Source organism: Nomascus leucogenys, chromosome 17, assembly GCF_006542625.1.
Source record: "Nomascus leucogenys isolate Asia chromosome 17, Asia_NLE_v1, whole genome shotgun sequence".
Classification (NCBI taxonomy): Eukaryota; Metazoa; Chordata; class Mammalia; order Primates; family Hylobatidae; genus Nomascus; species Nomascus leucogenys.
In genome coordinates this window covers 11,384,299-11,411,555 of record NC_044397.1, presented here as the reverse complement: position 1 = coordinate 11,411,555, position 27,257 = coordinate 11,384,299, and the positions used below count along the sequence as shown (strand labels likewise).

Genomic DNA, 27,257 nt, shown 5'->3' with positions numbered 1-27,257 from the left:
ATTTTGTGCTAGGATTTGAACAAGAAAAAGTTTATGCTATATTAATCATATTTTAAGGAAATTACATCAAAGATTTCTTATATCTTAGACACACATGCACACAAATATACACACATACATTCATATACATATATATATATAGTGAAAATGTTCAATGCCTAAAAATGAACGTAATCTTAAAAGTGCTAAGTGCTCTGAAACTGTAGTATAAGAATTTTATAACACTAACAAATGCTACCGCTTTGTTCAGATGTGGTCTGAATTAAAAATAGCCTACTCTCTTTAAGGATTTAAAGGAAAAGACAGGCTGTGTAAGTGGCACAAGTTACAGACAACTGATTACTACTTCTAATTTGAGCATTAACAAAAAAGAGAGCAGAAAATGCAGAGATTTGTATTATATAAACTCAGAGTAACTTTATTCTAGTCACAAAATCTGTAACCAGATTAAAAACATATATTTATTAATTTTGTGTTAAGAGAGAAAAGGTGAAATAATGTGTATAAAACAAAACTTTTTTAAAAATTCCCCTGAATTTTGTTTTCTTGCCCCTCAAAGATATCCATAAATTGAGTGAGAATTGAGCAACTCATAGCAAAATCAAGCAGCATGAAAGAGGAAGAAAGTTCAAGATTTAAGTAATTACTTTCTGATTTGTAATCAACAAATAAACAGGTATGAAGGAATTTAACAGGTATTGAGGCTATTTAATTTTAAATTTCTTGAGTTACAGCTTAACATACATTTAATTTGGGATTATACAAATATATATGGAATAACATGTATCTATGATCATATTTTTTATTTTTAAAAGGCAACTGAATTTTGTATTAAGTTTTCTCTTTCCTTTATTTTCATGTTTCTATCCCTCAGTTTTTGGTTTATGTAACCAGTCAGGTACTATATTTCACTTGGTGACAATTAACTAAATCACAAGTAAAACACCTGGAATGAAATTAAAATTTGCCTAACTAAAACTTGTTAATAATAGTAAATAACTAACAAAAATCTGGTAAAGATATAGGGGTTAAATTTTTCTACAGTGTAAAGAAATGATTTATGTAATTTATGAATTACTTATAGGGTGCTAAATGATTACATTTAAGTTATAATAACCGTATAAGGCAAGTATTATTATGTTCATTCCTCCATTAAGTATGGTCAGGTTCAAAGAGGCTGCGTAATATGCACGAAGACATTTATTAAGTGATTGAAATGGTTTGTCTTTGCTCCCATCCAAATCTCATCTTGAATTGTAGTTCTCATAATCCCCACATGTTGTGGGAGGGAATCAGTGGGAGGTAACTGAATCATGGGGGCAGTTACCTCCATGTTGTTCTCATGGTAGTGAGTGAATTCTCACAAGATCTGATGGTTTTATAAGGGGCTTACCCCACCTTCACTCTCCACTTCTTGCTGCTGCAATGTGAAGAAGGACATGCCTGCTTCCTCTTCCACCGTGATTTTAAGTTTCCTGAGGCCTCTCAAGTCCTGTGGAACTGTGAGTCAGTTAAACCTCTTTCTTTTGTAAATTATCCAGCCTTGGTTATGCCCTTATTAGCATCATGAGAATGGACAAATACAGTAAATTGATACTGCAGAGAATGGGGCACTGCTGTAAAGATACCTGAAAATGTGGAAGTGACCTGGGTAACAGGCAGATGTCGGAATAGTTTGGAGGGCTCAGAAGAAGACAGCAAGATGTGGGAAGTTTGGAACTTCCTAGAGACTTGTTGAATGGTCTTAACAAAATGCTGATAGTGATATGGACAATAAAGTTCAGGCTAAGGTGGTCTCAGATGGATATGACAAACTTGTTAAGAACTGGAGAGAAAGTGACTCCTTTAGCTGTGCTTTAGCAGAGACTGGTGGCTTTTTGCCCTTTCCCTAGAGATCCGTGGAACTTTGAACTTGAGAGAGATGATTTCGGGTATCTGGCAGAAGAAATTTCTAAGTGGCAAAGTGTTCAAGAAGCAGAGCATAAAAATTTGTAAAATTTGCAGCCAGATGATGCAGTAGAAAAGAAAAACCAATTTTCTGGAGAGAAACAAGCTGGCTGCATAAATTTGCACAAGTAATGAGGATCCAAATATTAATCACCAAGGCAATGGGGATAATGTCTCCAGGGCATGTCAGAGACATTGGCAGCAGCCCCTCCCATAACAAGGCACAGGCCTAGGAGGAAAAAATGGTTTTGCAGTCTAGGCCCAGGGTCCCCTTGCTGTGTGCAGCCTAGGGACCTGGTGCCCAGTGTCCCAGCTGTTCCAGCTGTGGCCAAAAGGGGCCAAGGTATAGCTTAGGCCATCACTTTGGAGTGTGCAAGCCCCAAACCTGAGCAACTTCCATGTGGTGTTGAGCCTGCTGGTGCAAAGAAGAATTGAGATTTGGGAATCTCCACCAAGATTACAGAGGATGTATGGAAATGCCTGGATGTCCAGGCAGAAGTTTGCTACAGGGGCAGAGCTCTCATGGAGAACCTCTGCTATGGCAGTGTGGAAAAGAAATGTAGGGTTGGAGCCCCCAGAGTCCCCACTGGGGCACTGCCTATTGGAGCTGTGAGAAGAGGGTCACTGTCCTCTAGACCCCATAATGGTAGGTCCACTGACAGCTTGCACTGCACCTGGAAAAGCCATAGGCACTTAACACTGGCCTGTGAAGGCAGCTGGGATCAGGGCTGTACCCTACAAAGACACCTATCCAAGGCCATGGGAACCCACTTCTTCCATCAGCATGCCCTGGATGTGAGACACAGAGTCAAAGGAGATCATTTTGGAACTTTAAGGTTTAATGACTGCCCTATTGGATTTCAGACTTGCATGGCGGCTGTGCCCCCTTTGTTTTGGCCAGTGTCTCCCATTTGGAATGGGTGTGTTTATCCAATGCCTTACCCACATTGTATCTAGTAAGTAACTAACTTGCTTTTGATTTTACAGGCTCATAGGTGGAAGGGACTTATCTTATCTCAGATGAGACTGTGGACTTGGACTTTTAAGTTAATTCTGGGATGAATTAAGACTTTGGGGGACTTTTGGAAAGGCATGATAGTGTTTTGAAATGTGAGGATATGAGATTTGGGAAGGGCCAGGGGTGGAATGATATTGCTTGGCTGTGTCTCCACCCAAATCTCATCTTGAATTGTAGTTTCCATAATTCTCATGTATTATGGGAGGGACTTGGAGGGAAGTAATTGAATCATGATGATGGTTACCTCCATGCTATTCTCATGATAGTGAGTGAGTTCTCAGAAGATCTGATGGTTTTATAAGGGGTTTCCCCTGCTTCACTATGCACTTCTCCTGGCTGCCACCATGTGAAGAAGAGCAAGCCTGCTTCTTCTTCTGCCATGATTGTAAGTTTCCTGAGGTCTCCTTCACCCTATGTAAATGTGAGTCAATTAAACCTCTTTACTTTATAAATTATCCAGTGTCTAGTATGTCTTTATTAGCAGCATGAGAATGGACTAATACAGTGATAGAACTGAAATTTGAACCTATGTTTCTTTGATTCTGAACTTTGCTTTTTCTACAACTCAACAAGACAGAACTATTTAAAAACCAATTCATTTCCTTTGGCATATAATAATTTTTGTAAGGTTTCTGCTTAAGGCTTAAAATCACTGCTGAGTTTTCTTAGATGAGTAAGACAAAATTAATTTTTTAAAATGTGAAATACCTTCCTTTTACACCAACCCACATTAGAAGTGTGGAGGTTAAAAAGGTCAACAGCTTCAAAGATTATCTCCTTATATTTTTCCCTCTTCTACTTATTCTACTGCCACTATCATGATGTTTCACAGTTGGATGACTGCTGAGGAAAATTAAGCTGGAAGGATTTAGTGAGCCAAGAAATACGATGGCCAATAAATTGGAAATGGAGGTTCATGTAACTCCATTTATCCTAGAATCCCTCTGCACATTGATGAAGTTTCTGGTTAGTAGAAACAACAAAAAATAGAAAGAGATTGGAGTTCAAAATCAAAGAAGCAGGAATGTTTAGGCAAATATATATATTATATATTTATATGTTATATCATACATATATGTATATATACATATATATACATCACACACACACACACACACACACATATATATATATATATATATATATATATATAATGCCTCAGTATTTCTGCTTCTTTCTCTTTGGATTATGTGTATGTGTGTGTTGTTGTTGCTTTCCTCAACAGCCATAACTCTTCCTTTTGGAAACAGAAACATAAAATTTATTTAGGAAATTACACTTATCCTCTTATTAGTCATAGGATTTGGGTTTGATCTTATCCCATCTCCAGCTGTAAGAGAGAGCTATGTACAGTTTAACATAATAAATGCATTCCACACCCTGGGCAATGGAGATTAGTTAAGAATGGGCATGTGATTCAGCTAATGAGATAATAGGAAAAATCGGCTGTGGCTTCTAGAAAAGAAATTCTTTCCTCTATTAGACCTGATATAATACAAAGATATGAGGCCTTAGACTGCAGCAGCCATCTTGATAAAACAGAGGATACTAGCTAGCAAGGAGCACAGAGAAAAAGAGAATCGAGATCTACAAAGACCTCTCTGTAATGATCCCATTTGGTCATTTGTGTCACACCCAAACTGAAGCAAGATCTATCTCTGATATTTTGAGTTATGAGTTATGTATGCTGATATATATGATAATTTTTTGTTTCAGCCAGTTAGAGTGGTGTTTTATATCACTGGGAATGAAAAGTGTACTACTATAACCACAAAGAGCAGAAGATATTGAAGTATTTTTTACATGTTGGGCACCGTTCTAGGTTTTATAATAAAGAGGAGAGCTACGGTCTTTTCTCTCATGGTGCTTACAGTTTAATAAAGAAAATAGAGAAGTACACTAACAATTAAATACAATGCCAATGTGATAATTGTATGAAAAGGGTCTTCTCAAGGTGAAACACAAGCAATGTGGACAGGTAAAATTGAGTCTAACCTGCGATTTTTTTTCAGTCTTTCGGAAAATGTACTTGATCTTTATGACATGAGTAAAAAGAAAATACCAAGTCTTGTATTCCTGTAAGAATCATTTTTTTTAATAAGCCATACCTTTTCCATAGATGCAGTGAAAGCTACTTATTTAATTCATTAAAAACACTTCAGTTATTAGGAAACTTATAAGTGAAGGCTTTCTCTCTTAGTTAATGCATAACATTTTTATAGACCAGTGGTTTTCAATCTTGACTACAAAATTTAATCAACTGAAGATTTTCAAAATGCTGATGACCAGGTCATGTCCACATACCAATAAAATCAGAATCTCTAAGAATGGATTCTAGGCATCAGCATATTTTTATTAATTCCCCAGGTAATTCCAATGCCAGGAAAAGACTGATGGCAATGTTACATTTAAAACATCATGCTCATTGGAAAATCAATATGTGAAAATGCATACTAATAATTATAATTCAATGCATCCCATCAAGCTACCAATGATTTCTTCAAAATTAAAAAATACTTTAAATTATATGAACAAAAAGACCCATGCAAGTCAATCTAAGCAAAAGAAAAGCTGGAGGCATCAGTACTGACTTTAAATATACTACAAGGCACAGTAACCAAAACATGTATGGTACCACAACAGAGACATAGATCATGAACAGAACAGAGCCCTCAGAAATGATGCCGCATAGCTACAACTATCTGATCTTTGACAAACCTGACAAAAACAAGAAATGGGGAAAGGATTCCCTATTTAATAAATGGTGCTGGGAAAACTGGCTAGCCATATGTAGAAAGCTGCAACTGGATCCCTTCCTTACACCTTATACAAAAATTAATTCAAGATGGATTAAAGACTTATATGTTAGACCTAAAACCATTAAAATCCTACAAGAAAACCTAGGCAATACCATTCAGGACATAGGCGTGGGCAAGGACTTCATGTCTAAAACACCAAAGCAATGGCAACAAAAGCCAAAATCGACAAATGGGATCTCATTAAACTAAAGAGCTTCTGCACAGCAAAAGAAACTATCATCAGAATGAACAGGCAACCTACAGAATGGGAGAAAATTTTTGCAACCTACTCATCTGACAAAGGGCTAATATCCAGAATCTATAACGAACTCAAACAAATTTACAAGAAAAAAACAAACAACCCCATCAAAAAGTGGGCAGAGGACATGAACAGACACTTCTCAAAAGAAGACATTTATGCAGCCAGAAAACACATGAAGAAATGCTCATCATCACTGGCCATCAGAGAAATGCAAATCAAAACCACAGTGAGATACCATCTCACACCAGTTAGAATGGCCATCATTAAAAAATCAGGAAACAACAGGTGCTGGAGAGGTTGTGGAGAAATAGGAACACTTTTACACTGTTGGTGGGACTGTAAACTAGTTCAACCATTGTGGAAGTCAGTGTGGCGATCCCTCAGGGATCTCGAACTAGAAATACCATTTGACCCAGCCATCCCATTACTGGGTATATACCCAAAGGACTATAAATCATGCTGCTATAAAGACACATGCACACGTATGTTTATTGCGGCACTATTCACAATAGCAAAGAGTTGGAACCAACCCAAATGTCCAACAACGATAGACTGGATTAAGAAAATGTGCCACATATACACCATGGAATACTATGCATAAAATGTGTTCGTTCTTTTAAATGAAATAAAAATTTCTAATATGGGCACCACACCAAATTCAACCTGACAGGAGGAACAACCAGGTGGTAACAGCTTAACCAATGTATGACGATTATGGTCTTGGCATATGTTTTGTCATGTTATATTTATTTTATGGCACATCACTGAGGTACATGAGATTATGTTGGGGGTCTGGGAGTCTGTATTTCTAACCGCCTCCCATGTGATGCCAATATTACATTGAGTAACAAGGTTGGAAGCTAGTGCTATCCAATGGAAGTATGATGCAATCATATATGCAATTTTACATTTCCAGTGGCCACATAGAAAGCACAGAAAAACAGGCAAAATTAATTTTACTAATACATTTTATTTAACAAATATATTTAGTTAAATACAATATACAATTTGTATACAATAAATACAAACATATTTGTATTTAACTAAATATATATTTAACTAAATACAAATAAATAAAGGGAGACTATTGTATTTGTATTTAACTAACAGTATTTGTATTTAGTTAAATACAAATACAGTAGTCCCCCCTTATCCAGGACAGATAAATCCCAAGACCCCCAGTGGATGCCAGAAGCAGAGGATGGTACCAAACCCTATGCGTACTACATGATCTGACAACCCAGACAGCTACTAAAGGACCAATAGGTAGCGTATATGGCATGAATATGCTAGACAAAGGAAAGTTTCATGCCCAGAGCAGGACAGAGTGGTATGGCAGGAGATTCCATTACACTACCCAGAATGACATGCAATTTAAAACTTATGAGTTTTATATTTCTGGAATTTTCCACTGGATGTTTTCAGACCATGGCTGACCACAGGCAACTGAAACCACATACAGTGCAACTGAGCATAAGGAGGACCTACTGTATTATCATTAAAAAAAGCATTCAATATAAAAATTATTAATGAAATAGTTCACATCAATTTTTGTGTAAGACTTCAAATCTGGTGCATATTCTACATTTACAGCACATTTCAAATGGGACTAATCATATATCAGTTGATAATGACCACATCTGGCTAGTGGGTTACTCTATTGGACTACCACAGTTACAGACCATTAGATCCCATCAATGCACATCATGAAAATACCAAACTACCTTATACCAGTTTTCAAGGAAAATGTAAAAGAATTGACTACTTACCAGTAAATTTCCAATTAAAATGACCATCAGGTAAAAAGGAATACACCAGGATTGGCCTGCAACCTCCATACAGTCCCACAAGGTCTCTACCCACTCTCCACAGAGAATTCGGAACACATTCAGGAAGGAGTGGAAAAAGTCATGCATGTGCCAGCGTGGGAGTTGACAGTCTTTGTCTATGTGGCAGACAAATTCTTCATAATTCTGACCAAACAGCTTCATGCCGAATGCAGCAGAAAAGAAGATGAATGTGAACAACAACAGGACCAAGTCTTTCAGGGCCACCCATGAGTTACTAAGAGACCACATCAAAATCTGGAATGTTGGCCAATACTTTCCCAACTTGAAAATTCTCAGCTAATAGAGCAATGTAAAATCAAGACAAGAAACAAATGACAAAAAACTTGATCAGTGTATATTACAAGGTACAGCGTTATACGCATACACATATATAGCCTTTAGAGTTTTAAGCATTATTAATATTAACTACTGAACATTCATTTTGTGAAAAATTCTTAATACATCTTAAATATTCTATAATTTTGTATACTCAGTCTATACATATCCTCTTCTACTGATGTATTTGCCAATTCCCATTAAGCATTATACTGTTACAATTCCTCTAGCTTTATATTTTATTAACTGTTAGGGCAAGTATGCATTCTTTGTTTTTGCTTTACACAATATATTGAATATTTTTTCACATTTTTTCCATACATTGACATGAAAATGATATTGAAAGTCTTTCAGGATCCAATGGATTCTGATGAAGGTACTATCATGTATTTCCCTTTTAAAATAACACGTCAAAGACCAAACACAACATTTTAGGTTTATTTTGAATAGTCCCCTTCCTTTTACTAGATTTTTTAAAATTTCTATTTATACAGAACAAGATTACCTTAATATTTTTGGTCACTATATCACAGTAAACTTACCGTCGACTAGATCTCATACATCATTTTTATATAGGCTATACCTTCCTGACACTTTCTTTTCAATTTTTTTTTTGTTTGTTTGACAGAATCTCTCTCTGTCACCCAGACTGAGTGCAGAAGCACAATCATGGCTCACTGCAGCCTCCAACCCCTGGGCCCAAGTGATCCTCCCACCTTAGCCTCCTGAGTAGCTGACACTACAGACATGAACCACCACTATGACTAATTTTTTATTTCTTTTTTAGAAGTGGAGTCTCACTATGTTGCCCAGGCTGGTTCCAAATTCCTGGCCTCACTTCTTGACTTTGTCTAGTGTTCAGCTGTCTTTCTGAACTCGAGAGTGAGATCTTACATTTATCTATGAAAAAAATTAATCATCTTAAATTCAGTCTATTACTAGCCTTTAAAATATTTTGATACTATCTTTTAGCACATTTTCTGCAATTGTCCGTGTTGTTTCATCCATAAATTTGGTGACAACATCCTGTATATATTTCTCTTATTCATTAGAAAAGGTTATGGATGAGGATCTAAGATAGGATTCTGAACGAGCTGCCCTCTAGGAAGTAACCATTAGAATAAGATTAAATGGACTTAATTGTTCTTAGTTCCTGCTACATTCCTTCAACCTGTCACCAGAATGTGACCATGTATAACTTATCTAAAGCATATCATTTCAATAAACATTATTCTCATAACATCACTCCCTTGTTTAATTTTCTGAGTCTCACCATTACCCTACCACATAGACATACACTAATTTTTACCTAATAATTATCATAATAACATTCTGCTGGCCTGACTGGTCTTCCTTTATACCTGACATTTAGAAATACTCACCTTATTTCAGCTTCTTGGTGACATATTAGCATTCTACTTTGGAGACTCCTCGTTTTCTTGCTTTCCAAAATGTACTCAGTTACCCTGACCCTGCTTCCTAAAACTGTATCTCAGATTTGCTGCATATATGGCATTATTTCCTTTAACACTGTGGTCAAATAACAGCATTGGAGACTGCTTACTCTTTCCTTGGCAATAAACTCTTTATATACTAATCAATTCATTTAATACTTCCAGTGTCCCAATGGGACAGGTATTACTGTAGCCCCATTTTACGTCTGCAGACACTGAGATAAACTTTGATCAAATAAAAGTTAGGTATTGGATTCCACTTACCATCCTGAATAATCGAAGGAGAGCCATTCCTGCAACATCTGCTAGACAAAGTTCTATCAAACCATGGAACACTATCATGCTATCAAAAATGTTCCAACCTACTTGGAAATACCCATATGGATGCATTGCAATTATTTTAAGAATCATTTCTGCTGTGAAAATTCCAATGAAAACCTAAATCAAAACCAAATACATGGGTGAGAATATGATTCCAATAGCTGTATCAGAATCTTCACACACAAAATCTGTAACACACACTGTTTACTTGTCACTGTCACATTCTTCACAGCTTCTCTGTCAAGATCTGGTCAGTTGCAGAGTCTGCATTATAAGGACAGACTCATACATTTTATTTAACAATCTAATGTCAAACACTATATACAGAATATTTTATTATTTTAATAAAATTCATCCTCGAAGAAAACAAAAGAATATTTCAGGGTGAAGACCTTTCAATTCTGAATAGTTATTTTTGAGGTACAGAGTACATGATACGATATTTAATTTTTCAACCTCTGAAAAAACATAACATGAACCTATGGAAGCTGTCCTTTAAAAACTGTACTGGCAGAAATCACTAAATTGCTGTTTTGGTACCAAATAAATGTATAATTTGAAACTTCTAGCAGTTTGGCTGTTTTTATTAGTACCAAGCAACTAAACAACAACAATGGCGAAAGAAAATACATTTAAACAATATACATTTGCTTGAATGTGACTTATTTTTAAACTCACAGGAATATGTTTTGTCTTTTGCATTGTATGTGGAAAAGGACCGGTGAATCTCAAAAATACCAGGCTAAAATGGTAAGTTCCAATCCTGGGCAAAGATACATGGTTAGAACAGAGAGGGCCAACTGCTCTTTTAATCAGAATTAAGAATTCAGGAGTCAGGTGCCTGTTATTTCACCTCTGCCCTTCTCTGATCTATGAGCTAATGGTACCAAGAGACTGTATATTTGGGAAGGGAGGGGCAATAAATAATTTCCATGTAATGTAACTGCCAAGCATCTGGCTAGGAATCCCAAATTTAAACTGGGGAATTTTAAATTCCAGCTGTAAAACTATTCAATGATAAGAACATTTACAAAGCAGGGGTTGGAGGGATAAAGCATAAACACAATGCTTCGTTCAATAATTATGCATATTGCAACATACTGGAGTTACAGAATAAAATAATGGGAATAATGATGAACCAAGAAAAGTTCAATGATAACTAAGAAACTACAAATGAAAATAATGTACAATGAGAGTCTTACCAGGTTTCCAATGTCGAGAAGATTGTTAGTTTGTTTACTCATCGGATAATGCTCCAAGGCCAGAAAACATACGTTTAAAATTATGCATATGATAAGGAAAAGATCAGTAAATGGTGCCCTTATAATCCTATGGACAAACTCTTTCAATTTTAACCAAGAGGGAGAACAATTCCAGATCAAGAAAGTTTTAGCAAACTTATACCAATATAATGGGCATATCTTCTTGGATTTTTCAAGTTCTGAAATGAAAGAATACAAAAGTTAAGCATTCTGGCTGGGTGCAGTGGCTCATGCCTGTAATCCCAGCACGTTGGGAAGCCAAGGTGGGCGAATCACTTAAGGTCAGGAGTTCGAGACCAGCCTGGCCAATATAGTGAAACCTTGTCTCTACAAATACAAAAAATAGCTTGGTGTGGTGGTGGGTGCCTGTAACCCCAGCTACTCGGGAGGCTGAGGGAGGAGAATTGCTTGAACCCGGGAGGCAGAGGTTGCAGTGAGCTGAGATTGTGCCACTGCACTCCAGCCTGGGCAACAGAGTGAGACTCTGCCAAAAGAAAGAAGGAAAAAAGGAAGGAAGGAAGGGAGGGAGGGAGGGAAGGAGGGAGGGAGGGAGGAAGGTTAAACATTCGCAAATTGTTTTAAGTTCTAATGAACTAATAGACAACTTTGACTTTTGCATGCAAAGAGAGATTTGAAGATAGAATTCTGATATGGAATTCAAAAACAGAAATACTCTATCCTAATAAAAAACTGAATGAAGGGAAACCCTCTCTTGGGCAACCCACTTTCTCAGCACGAGGAAGCTTTCTCTCTCTCTCTTCTTTCTTTTTTGTCTGTTAAACTTTCTGCTCCTTAACCCACTTCACATGTGTGTCCATGTTGCTAATCATCTCTGTGTGAGACAAGTAACCACAGCCTTGCATCCCCAGGAAGAAGCCGACTTGATCATGGTGGATAAGCTTTTTGACGTGCTGCTGGATTCGAGAAAAACAAGCGATGGGAAAAGGATTCCCTATTTAATAAATGGTGCTGGGAAAACTGGCTAGCCATATGCAGAAAACAGAAACTGGACCCCATCCTTCCACCATATACAAAAACTAACTCAAGATGGATTAAAGACTTAAATGTGAAACCTAAAACCATAAAAACCCTAGAAGAAAACCTAGGCAATACCATTCAGAACATAGGCATGGGCAAAGCCTTCATGACTAAAACACCAAAAGCAATGGCAACAAAAGCCAAAATTGACAAATGGGATCGAATTAAATCAAAGAGCTTCTGCACAGCAAAAGAAACTATCATCAGAGTGAACAGACAACCTACAGAACGGGAGAAAAATTTTTGCAATCTATCCATCTGGCAAAGGTCTAATATCCAGAATCTTCAAGGAACTCAAATAAATTTACAAGAAAAAACCCCATCAAAAAGTGGGCGAAGGATATGAACAGATACTTCTCAAAAGAAGACATTTATGTGGCCAACAAACATATGAAAAAAAAGCTCATCATCAGTAGTCATTATAGAAATGCAAATCAAAACCACAATGAGACACCATTTCACGCCAGTTAGAATTGCGCTCATTAAAAAGTCAGGAAACAACAGATGCTGGCAAGGATGTGAAGAAATAAGAACGCTTTTACGCTGCTGGTGGGAATGTAAATTAGCTCAACCATTGTGGAAGACAGTGTGGCGATTCCTCAAGGATCTAGAACCAGAAATACCATTTGACCCAGCATTCTCATTACTGGGTATATATCCAAGGGATTATGAATCATTCTACCATAAAGACACATGCACATGTATGTTCATTGCAGCGCTATTCACAATAGCAAAGACTTGGAACCAACCCAAATACCCATCAATGACAGACTAGATAAAGAAAATGTGGCACATATACACTGTGGAACACTATGCAGCCATAAAAAAGAATGAGTTTATGTCCTTTGCAGGGACATGGATGAAGCTGGAAACCATCATTCTCAGCAAACTAACACAGGAACAGGAACCAAACACCGCATGTCCTCACTTACGGGTGGGAGTTAGTTGAACAATGAGAACACATGGACACAGGGAGGCGGGCATCACACGCAGGTGCCTGTTGGTGGGTAGGGGACAAAGGGAGGGAGAACATTGGGAAAAGTGCCTAATGCATGCGAAGCTTAAGACCTGGATGATGGGTTGATGGATGCAGCAGATCACCATGGCACATGTATACCTATGTAGCAAACCTGCACGTCCTGCACATGTATCCCAGAACTTAAAGTTTAATTTAAAAAAAATCTGTGTGTGAAAATAAAAAAGTGGAATGAATTGAATTTCCTCTATTGTGTTCATGCTTGGCTTAGTTAGACAAAAGAAAATGAAGCGAACTATGTATTAGAAGAAAAATGTAGGGACATCTCTCAAGAAAACAAATATGGAACATAGTTGAGAACATTGGGACTTACAATGTCTAGATTTACATGCTTTACAAATTAATGCCTTTTGATATTGTCCAGGATAAATAATTATTGGTTACACATAAAAATATAGAGATAAATCTAGAAGGGACATTGAGATGTTAATGTTATATACCACAATCTCTATACTTAGTCACAAGTTAATATGTCAATATGTTTTTAATGTTAAACAAAGAAAATTATTTGGTACTCTTTGGTCACTCTTTCCAATGTTTAAAACACTATGATTCTAAAATGTTTATACATGGTTTATCCTAATATTCTCAAATATTTCTTAAATTTTTGTTATTACCATCTAAGATTCTGAAGAAATTGCTGAATTTCTTTAGAAGTGAATTTTATGAGTAGTACCTTCAACAGTGAGTGTCCAATTATGTCCAATTATTTAGTACTTTACCTTCCTTATGTCTGAGAGTAGCATCTTCTAACACATCCAATGATGTGTCTGTGGAAATTGGTGACCTTTTCTTCATTTCTATTTGTATGGTCTTGGACTGAAAAGGAATTTGATGGTTTAATACTGGCTTCCTCTCTTTGCAGGTCCAAGATTATAAGAAGGTGCACAGCCTTGCTAAAAACACCACTTATTCTCCCAGAGCCTTTTCTTTTTATTAAATTGATACATAATCATTGTACATATTTGAGGGGTATATGTGGTATTTTCATAGATGCATACAATGTGTAATGATCAAGTCAGGTTAATTGGAATACATATCATCTGAAACATTTATCTTTTCTTTGTATTGATAACATTTCAATTCCTCTCCTACAGCTATTTTGAACTATATAATAAATTATTAATTAGAGTCACTGTACTATACTATTGAACACTAGATCTTATTCCTTCTATTTAACCATATTTTTTATAGCCATTAGCTAACCTCTCTTCATACTCCCTCATACATACCCTTTGCAGCCTCTGGTAACCACCAATAAACTGTCTACTTTTTGAGATCCACATTTGTAGCTCCCACATATGACTGAAAACATGTGAAGTTGGTCTTTCTGTGCCTGGCTTATTTCACTTAACATAACCTCAAGTTCCACCCATGTTGCTGCAAATGACAAGACTTTATTCTTTTTAATGGCTGAGTAATATTCCATTGTGTATATACTACATTTTCTTTATTCATGTGTCCATTGATAGACACTTAAGTTTATTCATGTCTTGGCTATTGTGAATAATACTGCAATAAACATGGGAGTACAGATATTTCTTCAACATGCTGACGTTCTTTCTTTCGAGTACATGCCGTGCAGTGGGATCCCTGGATGATATGGTAGCTCTATTTTTAGTTCTTTGAGGAACCTTCATACTGTTTCCATAGTGGCTGTACTAACTTACAATCCCACTAATAGTGTTCCAGAAGAATTTTTGGGTTCTATCACTTGCCAATCTTTAGGCAGTTATTAAACTGATTTAGGAGTTCTTAAAATTAAATAAAAGTTTACACTGTAAGGTCTAAGGTCAAATACAAAAGGAGCAAAGACCAGGAAGTGATTGTGGTATGATCCATATTTGACAAGTAATTCAATACATAGTTTAGGATTATTGCAAAATATCCAATCAGGAAACATACTACAAAGTAATAACAGAGTATTTTTCTAACATCCTAAATTTTGTTAGGATAATGTTAACTTTATAATTTTGTAAGTGCTCTTCATGAAATAAAAAATTATTTGGCATTGCAATAATAAGTCTTGAAGAATAACAAGTAATGGAATGGATTTATAAGGGTTGTCTTAGATAGACCATGTATGATATTAAATGAGTAGGACAGGCATAATTTTGTAAGAGAATTACTTATTTCTGTTTATCATGTCTCTTGAATAATGATTTTAAGAGATCTTCTGCTTTACTGATCTTGCATTGGTAAGACAGTTAAAACTCCCAGGCTTTGTTGCAGATATTACAAGTTTTATGCATTCATAACTCTGAGGAGTGTGGACATAGATGTTTCCAGTGATCAGATGTAAAACAGTATTTGAATTTAAATTTTAGGTGCTGGAGAGGATGTGGAGAAATAGGAACACTTTTACACTGTTGGTGGGACTGTAAACTAGTTCAACCATTGTGCAAGTCAGTGTGGCGATTCCTCAGGGATCTAGAACTAGAAATACCATTTGACCCAGCCATCCCATTACTGGGTATATACCCAAAGGACTATAAATCATGCTGCTATAAAGACACATGCACACGTATGTTTATTGCGGCACTATTCACAATAGCAAAGACTTGGAACCAACCCAAATGTCCAACAACGATAGACTGGATTAAGAAAATGTGGCACATATACACCATGGAATACTATGCAGCCATAAAAAATGATGAGTTCATGTCCTTTGTAGGGACATGGATGAAACTGGAAAACATCATTCTCAGTAAACTATCGCAAGGACAAAAAACCAAACACTGCATGTTCTCACTCATAGGTGGGAATTGAACAATGAGAACTCATGGACACAGGAAGGGGAACATCACACTCCGGGGACTGTTGTGGGGTGGGGGGAGGGGGGAGGGACAGCATTAGGAGATATACCTAATGCTAAATGACGAGTTAATGGGTGCAGCGCACCAACATGGCACATGGATACATATGTAACAAACCTGCACATTGTGCACATGTACCCTAAAACCTAAAGTATAATAAAAAAAAAAAAGAACCAGACAATGGATGGATGATATTACACTATAGTGATCCCTGTTTTTACATTTGACACAAGCAAAGGATGATAATATCTGTATATTTGTTAACTTGAGGTAAAGACTGCTCTTGAATAGAGTTAACTGACATAGGGGCTGCCACTGTCCCAGCACTGAGGGAGTTAATGGTTGAGGCTTGCCAATACCCAACCCAACATTCTGGTTGGCAAGTTCTGCTGTGGTATATCTTAAATGGCATAATAGACGCCATGGAAATCGTTATATTATTTCACTATCAGTCAAGACCCCTGTAATTTCACAAATACTAGAGCTAGAGGAGGATAAAGCCAATTATACTGCACACTCTGTTTCCTCAGACCAATGACAGACTCTGCAGGTCTACAGAGCTCCAGTCCCTCTTTTTTTTTTTTCCAGTGGGTAAAGTACATGAACAGACACTTCCCAAAAGAAGGTATACTATGGTCAACACATACATGATAAAATGCTCAACCTCAGTAATCATTAGAGAAATGAAAGTCAAAACGAAATAAGAAATCATCTCCCACCAGTAAGGACTATTACTAAAAAGACCAAAAAAAAAAAAAAAAAAAAAAACAGATGTTGGTGGAGTAATTGGAATGCTTGTACACTGCTGGTGGGAATGTAAGTTCAGCCACTGTGGAAAGCAGTTTGGAGATTTCTCAAATAACTTAAAACACAGTTACCATTAGAGCCAGCAGCCCCAATACTGAGTATATACCCAAAGGAATATCAATCATTCTACCAAAAAGGCACATTCACTTGTATGTTCATTACAGCACTATTCACAACAGCAATGACATGGGATAAATCCAGATGCCCATCAACAGTAGACTAAATAAAGAAAATGTAGTACCCTGGAATACTATACCACTCTCAAAAAAGAACAAAATCATGTCATTTGCAGTTTGATGAACATGGATGCGGCTGGAGGCCATTATCCTAAGCCAGTTAATGCAGGAACAGAAAACCAAATACTGTATGTTCTCACTTATAAGTGACAGCTAAACTTTGTGTACACATGGACCTTAAGATGGGAACAATAGACATCGGGCACTGGGGACTACTAGAGGGGGAAGGCTCGCGGGTGGGCAAGGGTTGAAGGACTACCTATCAGACATTATGCTCACTACCTGGGTGATGGGATCATTCTTACACCAAACTTCAGTGACATGCAATTTGTCCATGTAACACCTGCACATGTACCCTCGAATCTAAAATAAAAGTTGAGAAAAAAAAGAAATTAAAAAAAAAGTAATCTAAAAGTTCAGGATGTAGACGGGTGTGGTGGCTCACGCCTGTAATCCTAGCACTTTGGGAGGCCGAGGTGGGCAGATCACGAGGTCAGGAGATCGAGGCCATCCTGGCCAACATGGTGAAATCCCGTCTCTACTAAAAATACAAAAATTAGCTGGATGAGTTAGGGCGCGCCTACAGCACCAGCTACTCAGGAGGCTGAGGCAGGAGAGTTGCTTGAACCCGGGAGCCAGAGGTTGCAGTGAGACCAGATAGTACCACTGCACTCCAGCCTGGCGACAGAGTGAGACTCTGTCTCAAAAAAGTTCAGGAAGTAAGGGTTAGATTTTTTGTTTGTTTGTTTAAACTATGCTTATTCTAGAAACTATTTTTAGCTGAACTACAAGATTACATAAAATGTAAGTTATAATTTATGCAATTCCAAATTTTCATGAGATTAAAAACCAATAGAAGTAATTTTTTGTTACTAAGATCTGACGGGGATTTCTTATATGTGTATCTCATAAAGATGATACTGTGTGACACAGAGAATAATATCCTTGAATATATCCTTAATGGAGAGGAATTAATTACTCTTCATAGAGCTGTTTGAGATAGGGACAATGTTTCTTGGAATCACATTAAGAAGCAATTCAGTAAAGATAACTGTCCAGGGTGGGGAATGGGGAATAAAGTACATGGTAATAATATTGTCGTTGATATAGTCAGTGCTCAATTCTCTACTAATTTGGCTTCAACTATGGATAGATTTTAGAATATGAAGTGAATAAACCACAGGTCTGTCTAGTAATATATCTACCTTGATTGAGCTTCTTATAAATATTGAATAAATGCCCACATATTGGTCAAATACTAAGGATATAGCTATTTTACAGTGAAAATTGAGAGGATTGTTACTCAACATCCTTCCTCTATGGATATTTAAGAGCTAATAAGGGCATATGCCTGAACTTTTGACAATCCAATATTAAAATTAAACTGGAAAAGGGGGCTAGGATTCTTCTTCTCAAAACTGGTTTAAGTATTTTTTGGAGGGGAGATAGTAATAAGGAAGAACTTAGTCACATGTCTCACATTTACCTGAATACCTGACAAGTTTGTCATGGACTCAGGGTTACTCTTTCCTGCAGCCATGCTGGTCTTTTTAATTCTCTGACTCACCTTGCCAACTCCATCTATTTAGCCTGGACACATTCTTCACATCTCAGCTCAAGTGTCAGTTTCTCATAGAAACCTTTTTCAAATCAGAGAATCCTTTACAAAAGGCCCTCAAAGGACTATGTCTCTCTGCTTCACTCCACTTGCCCCAGTTTCCTTTAATTTATTAAAGCAGAGAATAATGTGAACCACCAAGTAAGCAATATCCAGCCTCAACAATTACTAATGTTCTATTCTTCCTTTTTCATTTATTCTTCACTCTACTTATTTTCTGAAATATTTATTTTAAATAAATTTCAGAGATAATACACTTTTCAGATAAAATATTAAAAATATAAATCACAACACCATTATCACAATTAGCAAAATTAGTAATTCCTTAATATTAACCCATACTCAAATTATACCCAATTCATTACTCAAAAACATCAATTCAGTTGATTTGTTCTAATCAAAATACAAACAAGGTCCAAACATTTTATTTACTTGGAAGTTTTATCAATTATCTTGTAATTTTAATTTATTTTTTCCAACATGATTTATTTTTTAAAGATTCTGGGTTGCTTATACTTTAGACTTTTTCACATTCTTTATTTGGCAGATTGTATCATTTCAGTGTAACTTAATGTATTCCTCTCTTATAGTCTCTGAGAAAAAAAAGCAATTGGATCAAGACGCTTATTAGACTTAACTCAAATTTTGGGAAGAATATATTGTGTCTGGTATTTTGTGTTTTCAATTCCATAACAGCTAGAAATACATAATTTATTGTCCTTCAGATACAATTTAGTGTTTATGATAATTTGATAGTCTGTCTATCCATTAGACAATTAGCTTCATGAAGATAGACACTCTATTTGGATTTATTAAAACTCTATATCCAGTGCTTTGTACAATTGTCAATCATGTGTTAATTAGATGAATTATGACTATCATTTTAAATGTGGCAAATATCTTTTTAAAATATTTGTATTTCTACAATTTTATATACATGATTATCTTCCTGAGATTTTGCCAGTAGTTGACAATTCATTAGAAAGTTTCACCTGCAAGGAATGATACTGTTTCAGCACTGAGCCTCCAGAACCAGGAAGTGAAGTGGTAAATGATGGATTCTATTTCTCAGTGTTGTGAAATCAAATATCAGTGAGTACAGATCTCTGCAGCTGGAACTCCTCAATGAGGATTAAATTTGAGAATTCATGATGGTACTTATCATATGTCTGGTGCATATTTGACACTCAATAAACATTTTATGTGACTGCTATTGTCATTTTTATTGTTATTTTAATTATCCCTAAATACAGTCAAAGACAAGAATTTTATGTGGCTGGGTGTTTCTCTGTTGGAACAGCCATGCCTTCTTGTGTTTGCCTTGTTGTGTTATCTATAATTAGTGACTGATTATTTATGAACTTTATTAACATGAATTAAATTTTATAGTGTAATAACAAACATTTTAATATCTTGTTTAATATTATGGCTAGTTCTACATTTCCCACTTTGGAGACTGAACCTCAATTTTCTTACGTGAAATACTGAGATAATTCCAGTACCTCAAAGGGTTGTCACAGTAGAAAGGCAACAGTATATGTAAAAATTTAGCATAGAGTCTGAAACATAGTAAATAAGCAATAAATGTTGCATGATATTAATGTTATTATATTGTTATGAGATAATTCACTTCTAAAACGTGAGTTTATTCAATCTGACTTTTTCCATAAAAATCAAGTGTTCTTAATATAGATTGCTGAGTGCAATAGTTTGTGTAAAAGCTATCTTCAACATGATGCATAATGTCGATATGTCATAATAATTTTATTAATAGTCTTCATAACATTTTTTCAGTTGCTTAGTATAGTGTAAGCACTGCTTAGTGCTTTACATGCATTTATTTCATTTGGACCTCACTACAACCCATAAGACAGGTTCTTTGTATACATTTTACAGATAAAATAGCTGAAGTTTAGAAAAGCTAACAAACTTGGCAAACATCATTCATCTATTAAGTAGCTAAATTAGGCTGAAATCCATATTTATCTGACTGCAGAGCTGTGCTTTTAGCCAATATGACCAACAGCTTTCCTATAAGGTGAGGATATGAAGCACCTAAGCAATATCCTGGCAATTCCAGCATCAGAACTGACATCTGACTGGTTTGCAAGCAGATCGGTGACCTGTAGAGCCCTCAATTTGTTCCATTTTACATTATTTTTTCTAATTTTTGTATTTATAAATAAAAGAGGAAAATTCTTGTACAAACAGTATATACTCTTACTTCCTAGAAAATTCTTCAGATAAAATGTTCTAGGAATCTTCCAGGAAAAGAAATGGGTTATAATTAAAATTTTTAATAAAAATCAGAAAATGGGATCCAGAGCTGAAAAATGAGTGGAAATATTGTAAAATTGGGAAATATCCAAGTTCTTCATAAGCAGAGTTAATAAAACATTTCATCTGGGATCAGAGAAGTATTGTTACATTCCTGGATACAGTTGAGTGCAGCCATAAGCCCCTAACATTGTGAAATGCCGCTTCAGAACAAATTACACATTCAACATATCATTCAAACCCTAATCACTCAATCTGAAGGACCCCGGACTCATTTCTTAGAAACAGAAAGCTTTTGAAATTTGTTTTTCTGTGGCTTACTCATATATAATGGGAACACTCAATAGCCTTTTTTATACATGTTTTCTTCACACAGTCCACAATTGCTTCTTGTTCAATAGTATGCATGTTACAGACACAAGTAGCTATCGAGTCATTCAGTATGATCTTACATCATGTTGTTCAGATTCCACTTTTTGGTACAATAGCTTTCTAAAGCTTCTTGACTGGTGATGACTTAATAAAAGGGTTGTATACAGGGGAGTTAACATTTCCCTCTTTGACTTAGTAGGGACCTTTGGCATTAATGTACCTTACTATATATTCCACTTCGTGGCAGAGTGTATCTCGGCCCTTTACTTTTCCCCTTGTCTTTTTATCTCTTTATAGAGAGGGTTCCGGGTATGGCTCCTCTCTATTTTTTGTTCTCTGGCTCAGTATAGACCTTTTTCCCATTTATCAGAAAGGTAGTTCAAAGAAGAGATGTGAGATTGCCAGGTCCCGCAGAATATTAGAAAGCTACTTCTGTTTGCTTTCTACCATCTGGTCCTTTCTTTAAGCACACTTATGGCACAGTTTAGATTTTTAAAGACAATTTTCCAAAACTTCCTTAATGCTACTTCTGTCAATACTTACAAATTAATAGACCAAAGTTTTTGCTATGAGGCTAAAGAATCTGAAAAACATATTAAAGCACAACACTAAGGTAATTGAAAATTACAGTAAAACATAGTTAGGCTTTATTAATCTGGATTTAATTATTTCAGGAATAAAATAATTCCCTGTACTATGATACATAGTGCATTTCCTTTGGAAAGAACTAGAAAGCCAATAAAGTAATTTTATTTCTGTCTACAACTTCAATACTGTAATTTTATCCATCCTTTTAGTACTTTCTAATTTCGAAATTATGGAAGGTTGTGTCACTTTTGCATTAACACTAGACATTTTTCAAAGTTATAGCAAAAGCAAGCTCTCTTATTGAAATATTTTTTGATCTTCTGATTATGTACCACACACAGATATAAGCATCTATTAGAAGGCAATGTACTCGAAGACGTTAAAAAGACACCTCTAGCATTGTGATTTTAAGAAGCACTAGAAAAAAAAAATTTAACCATGTCATTTGCAGCAACATGGATGCAGCTGGAGGCCATTATCCTAAGTGAATTAACACAGGAACAGAAAACTAAATACTGCATGTTCTCACTTCCTAACTGGGGGCTCAGCACTGGGCACACATGGACCTAATAATGGGAACAACAGACCTTGGGGACTACTAGAGGGGGAAGAGAAGGGGAAGGGCAAGGGCTGAAAAACTGCTTGTTGGGTACCAAACGCTACCTGGGTGACAGGATCATTTGTACCCCAAGCCTCACTGTCACTCAATATACCCACATAACAAACCTGCACATGTAGCCCCTGAATCTAAAAGTTGAAATTTTGAGATATGTTCCATCAACACCTAGTTTACTGAGTGTTTTTAGTATGAAGGGCTGTTGAATTTTATCGAAGGCCTTTTCTGCATCTATTGAGATTATCATGTGGTTTTTGTCATTGATTCTGTTTATGTGATGGATTACATTTATTGTTTTACTTTTTTGAACCAGCCTTGCATCCCAGATATGAAGCCGACTTGATCATGATGGATAAGCTTTTTAATGTGCTGCTGATTTGGTTTGCCAGTATTGTTAGACTACATAAGGAAAATGTGGCACATATACACCATGAAATACTATGCAGCCATGAAAAAGAATCAGTTCATGTACTTTGCAGGGGTATGGATGAAGCTGGAAACCATCATTCTTAGCAAACTAACACATGTAAAGAAGACCAAACACCACATGTTCTCACTCATAATTGGAAGTTGAACAATGAGAGCACATGGGCACAGGGAGGGGAACATCACACATCAGTACCTGTTGGGGGTGGGGGCAAGGGGAGCGATAGCATTAGGAGAAACATCTAATGTAGATGACAGGTTGATGGGTGTGGCAAACCACCATGGCACATGTATACCTATGTAACCTGCACGTTCTAGACATAGATCCGGAACTGGACATATATTCGGTATAAAAATGATAAAAAGATACTATAATAAAGCAACTATTTAAAATTCCAAAAAGTATTGAAATTATAAAAAATTTAAAAATTTAAAACTGCATAGAAAAATAAAGAACACCACTATCACTGAGGAAAAGAACTAAAACCCAAACAAAAAAATATCGTTAAGTATGGTAGATTATTTGCAAAAATGGCCACAAATTTCCTTCTTTTTATTTATACCCTCCTTAGGAAATCCCTTTCCACCTTAACTCTAACCTTGGCCATGTTACTTGCTTTACCCACTGGACAATAACAAATGTGACACAAGCAGAGCCTTAAAGCACTTGGCATTGGTGCTTGCTCCCCTGCTGTTTTTTAGAATCTGTGACCACCATGGGACCAGCAATGAACTGTCTTAACAGAGCCTAAGCCATAGAATCATGAGCAAATAAATGGTTGTTGTTTCAAGATTAAAAAAATATATATATATACCTCATCTGTTTCATTTCCTTCTTGAAGTTCTTTTCCAGTCTGTTGAAATTTTGATTCAATCTTCTTAGATATTTCACCAACTCTCTGCTTTTCTTCTTCATAGGCCATGGCAAGTATGCCTAAGAACAAACTTGCCATATAAAAGGAAAACAAAAAACTTACCACAACAAAAAATATCATGTAGACCTTCCCAGAAGCATAAAGTATCTAAGGAAAGGTAGAAAGTAAGGCAAAAGAGTAAAATGTTATTTATCTTCCAGGATTCTCCTATTTTAAAATAAAAGGCAAAATTTTGTTAGGAAAATAATATAGTCATAAATGGAATGTAATCATAAGACCGTTTAAGCACTGGCTCCACCTGAAGAAATAAATGAAAACCTTTTGAACTTGAGACATGCATGTAAGGCATGCATGTAAAACCAAGGGAAAATTAGTAATTTAATTAACTTAGGGTAAGTATTTGATTTTTATGTTTTCACTGATAGAGAAAGTATTGAAATAATTGTCATCTCTCAATATAGAAACTGGACAGCCTCAACATGGAAAGTTATTTTCTTTGCAGAAGAATCTTTAAATATATGAAGTTTAATGAAGTCAGAGAATGTTTGGAGATTTTTTTTTCTGATTATTACTTTATGGAAAAATCATGGCAAAGTAAAAAATTAGTCTTTACAAGGAATGGAGAGCAGGACTATTTCTTTGCCTGTCAAAGTATCTGCTTTGGTGAAGAACCTTTAGACAAGCTACATGGGGAAGTCAAATTATCCATTTACATGAAGGCATTGCAGTGGATGACATTTATAGATAACAAAATACAACATTTTAGATTGCCAAACACAGCACTGACTAGCTTTTTATTTCATAATAATTGCCTAAGACAGATCATAAAATTAAAAGATTTAAAAAATTATAAGTAGAACATTACAAATACAAAATATTATCCATTGATTTAACCTCATTGATCAAAAGTACATGAACAAAATTTAAGAAAACAAACGAGAAATTAAATTAACAGAAAAGTATTATCTACAGAAAATATTGTGTGGATGTAACAATCAAGAATGTTTACAGATTAATAGAAAGTTCAAACATTCAATAAGAAATAATTTCTTATTTGTCTTTAAAAGTATTTTTAATAAGCCCTGTTATCACAGTGAGTAACCGATTTAGGATTGGTTAAATATTTTACCACTAAAGTATCTGTTATTTATTGTAGTGCATTCAGCAGTCAGGGATCGGTATTATAAAGTACACTGCAAATCCCAGTTCTACTAAAAATACAAAAAAATTAGCTGGATGTGGTGGCATTTGCCTGTAGTCCCAGCTACTCAGGAGGCTGAGGTGGGAGGATCACCTGAGCCCAGGGTGGTTGAGGCTGCTGTGAGCCATGATCACATCACTGAACTCCAGCCTGGGTGACAGAGCGACCATGTCTCAAAAAAAAAAAAAGAAAAAAGAATAAAAGTACCCTTCATGCCATGCACATCAGTAAATAGAGTTGGTTCCAAGTATTCATGGGTTCCATATCTGTGGATTCAACCAACTATGCCTCAAAACTATACATATTAAAACTTTATCTATATTGAACATATAGACTTTTTATCTTGTCATTATGAACAACACAGTGTAACAACTATACAGTCTCATACCACATAATAACATTTAGGTCAATGACCAGCAGCATATACAACAGTGATCTCAAAAGATTCCAAAGGAGCTGTTCTATATAGGCATATCAATTTTTTGGTTTTTTATACTATGTTTTTACTGTATCTTTTATATGCCTACCTATACAAATACTTAGCACAGTGTTCCAATTACCTACAGTATTCAGTATAGTTACATGGTGCACAGGTTTGCTGCCTAGGATCAATAGGCTGTACTATATAGCCTAGGTGTATGGTAGGCTACATCATCCAGGTTTGGGTAAGTACACTCTATGATGTTCACACAATGATGAAATCACCTAATGACACATTTTTCAGAATGTATCCCTGTCATTAAGCAACACATGACTGTATTCACATAGCATTTACATTGTATTAGGTATTATGAGTAATCTAGAGATAATTTAACTTACACAGGAGATAATTTATACAGGAAGTATGCAGGTTATATGCAAATTCGATGCCATTTTACATAAGGGACTTGAGAATTCATGGATTTTAGTATCCACCAGAGGTCCTGGAACTGATCCCCCATGGATACTGAAGGACAACTATACTTTATTTTTATTATCTTATTCAATATTATTTCAATATACAGAAGACAAATGAAAATCAGACAGGAAAAAAAGCTCCCAAGATCTCACAGCCTATGAGGGAATACCTGAATTCAGAACTTTTGCTGTCTCCTCTATCTAATGCTAGTGGAGCATAAAAGCATATACTCTTGTTAGCATAAAACAGTATATAATTTCTAGTTTTATTACATTTTAGTTTGAAATAGGGGCTAACTATGGCCCCTATCTCAATGTTTTTATGAATATAAAATGAAACATTATACACGAAGATCTTAGCACATCTCAGGTTCCCAATAAATATTAGCTATACTGTAAACATAATTTTGTTCTCTGAGGGTTGACACTGTTTTTTTGTTTTTTTGTTTTTGAGACGGAGTCTCGCTCTGTAGCCCAGGCTGGAGTGCAGTGGCGCAGTCTCGGCTCACTGCAAGCTCCGCCTCCCGGGTTCATGCCATTCTCCTGCCTCAGCCTCTCCGAGTAGCTGGGACTACAGGCACCCGCCACCACGCCTGGCTAATTTTTTGTATTTTTTAGTAGAGATGGGGTTTCACTGTGGTCTTGATCTCCTGACCTCGTGATCCGCCCGCCTTGGCATCCCAAAGTGCTGGGATTACAAGCGTGAGCCAACGCGCCCAGCCGGTTGACACTGTTTTGTTCATTTCTGTACCCACAGCATATCAGAATACTTGGATAAAATAAATATATTGTGAATTAATGGAAAACAATAATCTCCAAAACATATGCTTTACTCTTTGGGAAGAATTGCTAAATTTCCCTATCCATAATTAGTTCATTTTAAGGCAATGTTCAGGATACAAATCTAGACAAAATCAAAACAAACTCTATCTACATTAGTCAGTAAAAACTTGGAGTACACTATTCACAATAGCAAAGACTTGGAACCAACCCAATGCCTATCAATGTTAAACTGGATAAAGAAAATGTGGCACATATACACTATGGAATACTATGCAGCCATAAAAAGAATGAGCTCATGTCCTTTGCAGGGACATGGGTGAAGCTGGAAACCATCATTCTCAGCAAACTAACACAGGAACAGAAAACCAAACACTACATATTCTCACTCATCAGTGGGAGTTGAACAATGAGAACATATGGGCACAGGGAGGGGAACATCACACA

The 27,257-nt window shown here is 36.0% G+C and overlaps 1 protein-coding gene across 2 annotated transcripts in view; it reads right to left on the bottom strand.

Annotated features, from left to right (window-relative positions):
- SCN7A (sodium voltage-gated channel alpha subunit 7) overlaps positions 1-27,257 on the bottom strand; it is a 93,838-nt gene that overhangs the window by 30,936 nt on the left and 35,645 nt on the right. For both annotated transcript variants that reach the window (XM_012496284.2, XM_003266196.3), the window contains exons 10-14: positions 23,873-24,079; positions 14,024-14,120; positions 11,168-11,406; positions 9,909-10,082; positions 7,795-8,151 (exon numbers count right to left, since the gene is read on the bottom strand). In XM_012496284.2, coding sequence (XP_012351738.2) covers positions 7,795-8,151; positions 9,909-10,082; positions 11,168-11,406; positions 14,024-14,120; positions 23,873-24,079 — 1,074 coding nt within the window. The remainder of the gene's footprint in view (positions 1-7,794; positions 8,152-9,908; positions 10,083-11,167; positions 11,407-14,023; positions 14,121-23,872; positions 24,080-27,257) is intronic.